The 1,448-nt window shown below is 47.2% G+C and overlaps 1 protein-coding gene across 2 annotated transcripts in view; it reads left to right on the forward strand.

Moving 5' to 3' along the window:
* The first annotated feature begins 745 nt into the window (after nt 1-745).
* Nucleotides 746-1,448, forward strand: part of Bpifa3 (BPI fold containing family A member 3) — an 8,861-nt gene continuing 8,158 nt past the window's right edge. For both annotated transcript variants that reach the window (XM_021156221.1, XM_021156220.1), the window contains exon 1: nt 746-1,072. In XM_021156221.1, the coding sequence (XP_021011880.1) occupies nt 946-1,072 (127 nt within the window). In that variant the 5' untranslated portion in view covers nt 746-945. The remainder of the gene's footprint in view (nt 1,073-1,448) is intronic.

Consider the following 1,448-nt stretch of genomic DNA (forward strand, 5'->3'; position numbering starts at 1 on the left):
GAAATATTCAAAGAATAAACAAAAATATTATATTAAAAATAAAGTTGAAAGATATCAAGTGTTAGAGAGAACACTGAGCCCATTGCTTTGCTGATCGGGGATGTAAATTGGTCATATGGAAAACAACATAGGTGCCTCAAAAAGTTAAACCACCGCATGATCTAGCTAGCAATCCTGCTTCTGGGCATATAGGGGAAATAAAATCCCACCTCAGAGAGACACCTGTCCTTCTGTGCTCGATGAAGCAGTCTTCACATCCACTGCAGTGTTTATCAGGAGGTGAATGGAATGTTACTAAGCCTTGGCAAAGGAGACAATGCCACCATTTCTGATGGTACGAATGGACCAGCAGACTCTTATGCTATGTGAAACAAGCCAGATGCTGGCAGATCTCAAGTGTGAGCTCACTGGAAAGTAGGATCTAAAAGATTAAACAGCAGAAAAATAGAGTAGAGCAGGGCTTGCTACAGGGAGATACAGGTGAGGAGATGGGGTTCAAAGGATACAACCTTGCAGTTAGGAGATGAATAAATCCTGGAAACCTCCCCAACTCCCAGAAATGAAGGAATAAGAAAGTTCTATTCCAATTGGACCTTGCTGTGTTGGTCATCCTCACTGAAGAGTCACCAGCCTGTAGCTTATGCCCAGGATCAGGGAGAGGACTCCTGCTGGATGACCCAACAGTAGCTCTGGTGAGTGTCTCCAAGCAACCAAGCCTGCCTCTGCAGGCCTGACCTTTGCATCTGCTGTCCATGTGAGCTAACCCTGGGAGCAGCTACCAGAGCCATTTGCACCACCTCCCACAGCATGCTGGGGACAGCTGTGAAGCCACCTGTCCAAAGACAGCTGTAAGCCCATCGATCTGGGTGGCCATACTCACAGCCAACTGTCTGGGCCCTGCTGGACCATTACTGACACCTGCAGGTTCGGGTGCCAGCACCTGAGATGCATCTACTCTGGAGGCTCCTGGTCCTCCTCCTCGGATTGCTAGCCTTACCCTCAGCCCTGCCCAAACAGCCTTGGCCTGGACTGACCAAGGCTCACAAGGATGGCCGGTCCACCCTAGCGAGAAGTGAGCTTTCCACCGGGCTTGGCATCCTGTCCATAGGGTGTGGGGAGGGCACAGCCTGGGCCCCATCACTCACTGCTGAGCCTCTTATTTATTTGTGTATTTATTTATTTATTTATTTATCCCTTGGATCTTTTTTTTTTTTTGTCAAATTCCCCCTACACACTTAATGCTAGAATCAAAATAATCTCTATTTACTAAGTATCTTTTCTTTTTTTAAAATATTTTTTATTAGGTATTTTCCTCATTTACATTTCCAATGCTATCCCAAAAGTCCCCCCTACCCTCCCACCCACTCCCCTACCCACCCACTCCCACTTTTTGGCCCTGGCGTTCCCCTGTACTGGGGCATATAAAGTTTGCAAGTCCAATGGGCCTC

This window comes from Mus caroli, chromosome 2 (genome assembly GCF_900094665.2).
Source record: "Mus caroli chromosome 2, CAROLI_EIJ_v1.1, whole genome shotgun sequence".
NCBI classification, from domain to species: Eukaryota; Metazoa; Chordata; class Mammalia; order Rodentia; family Muridae; genus Mus; species Mus caroli.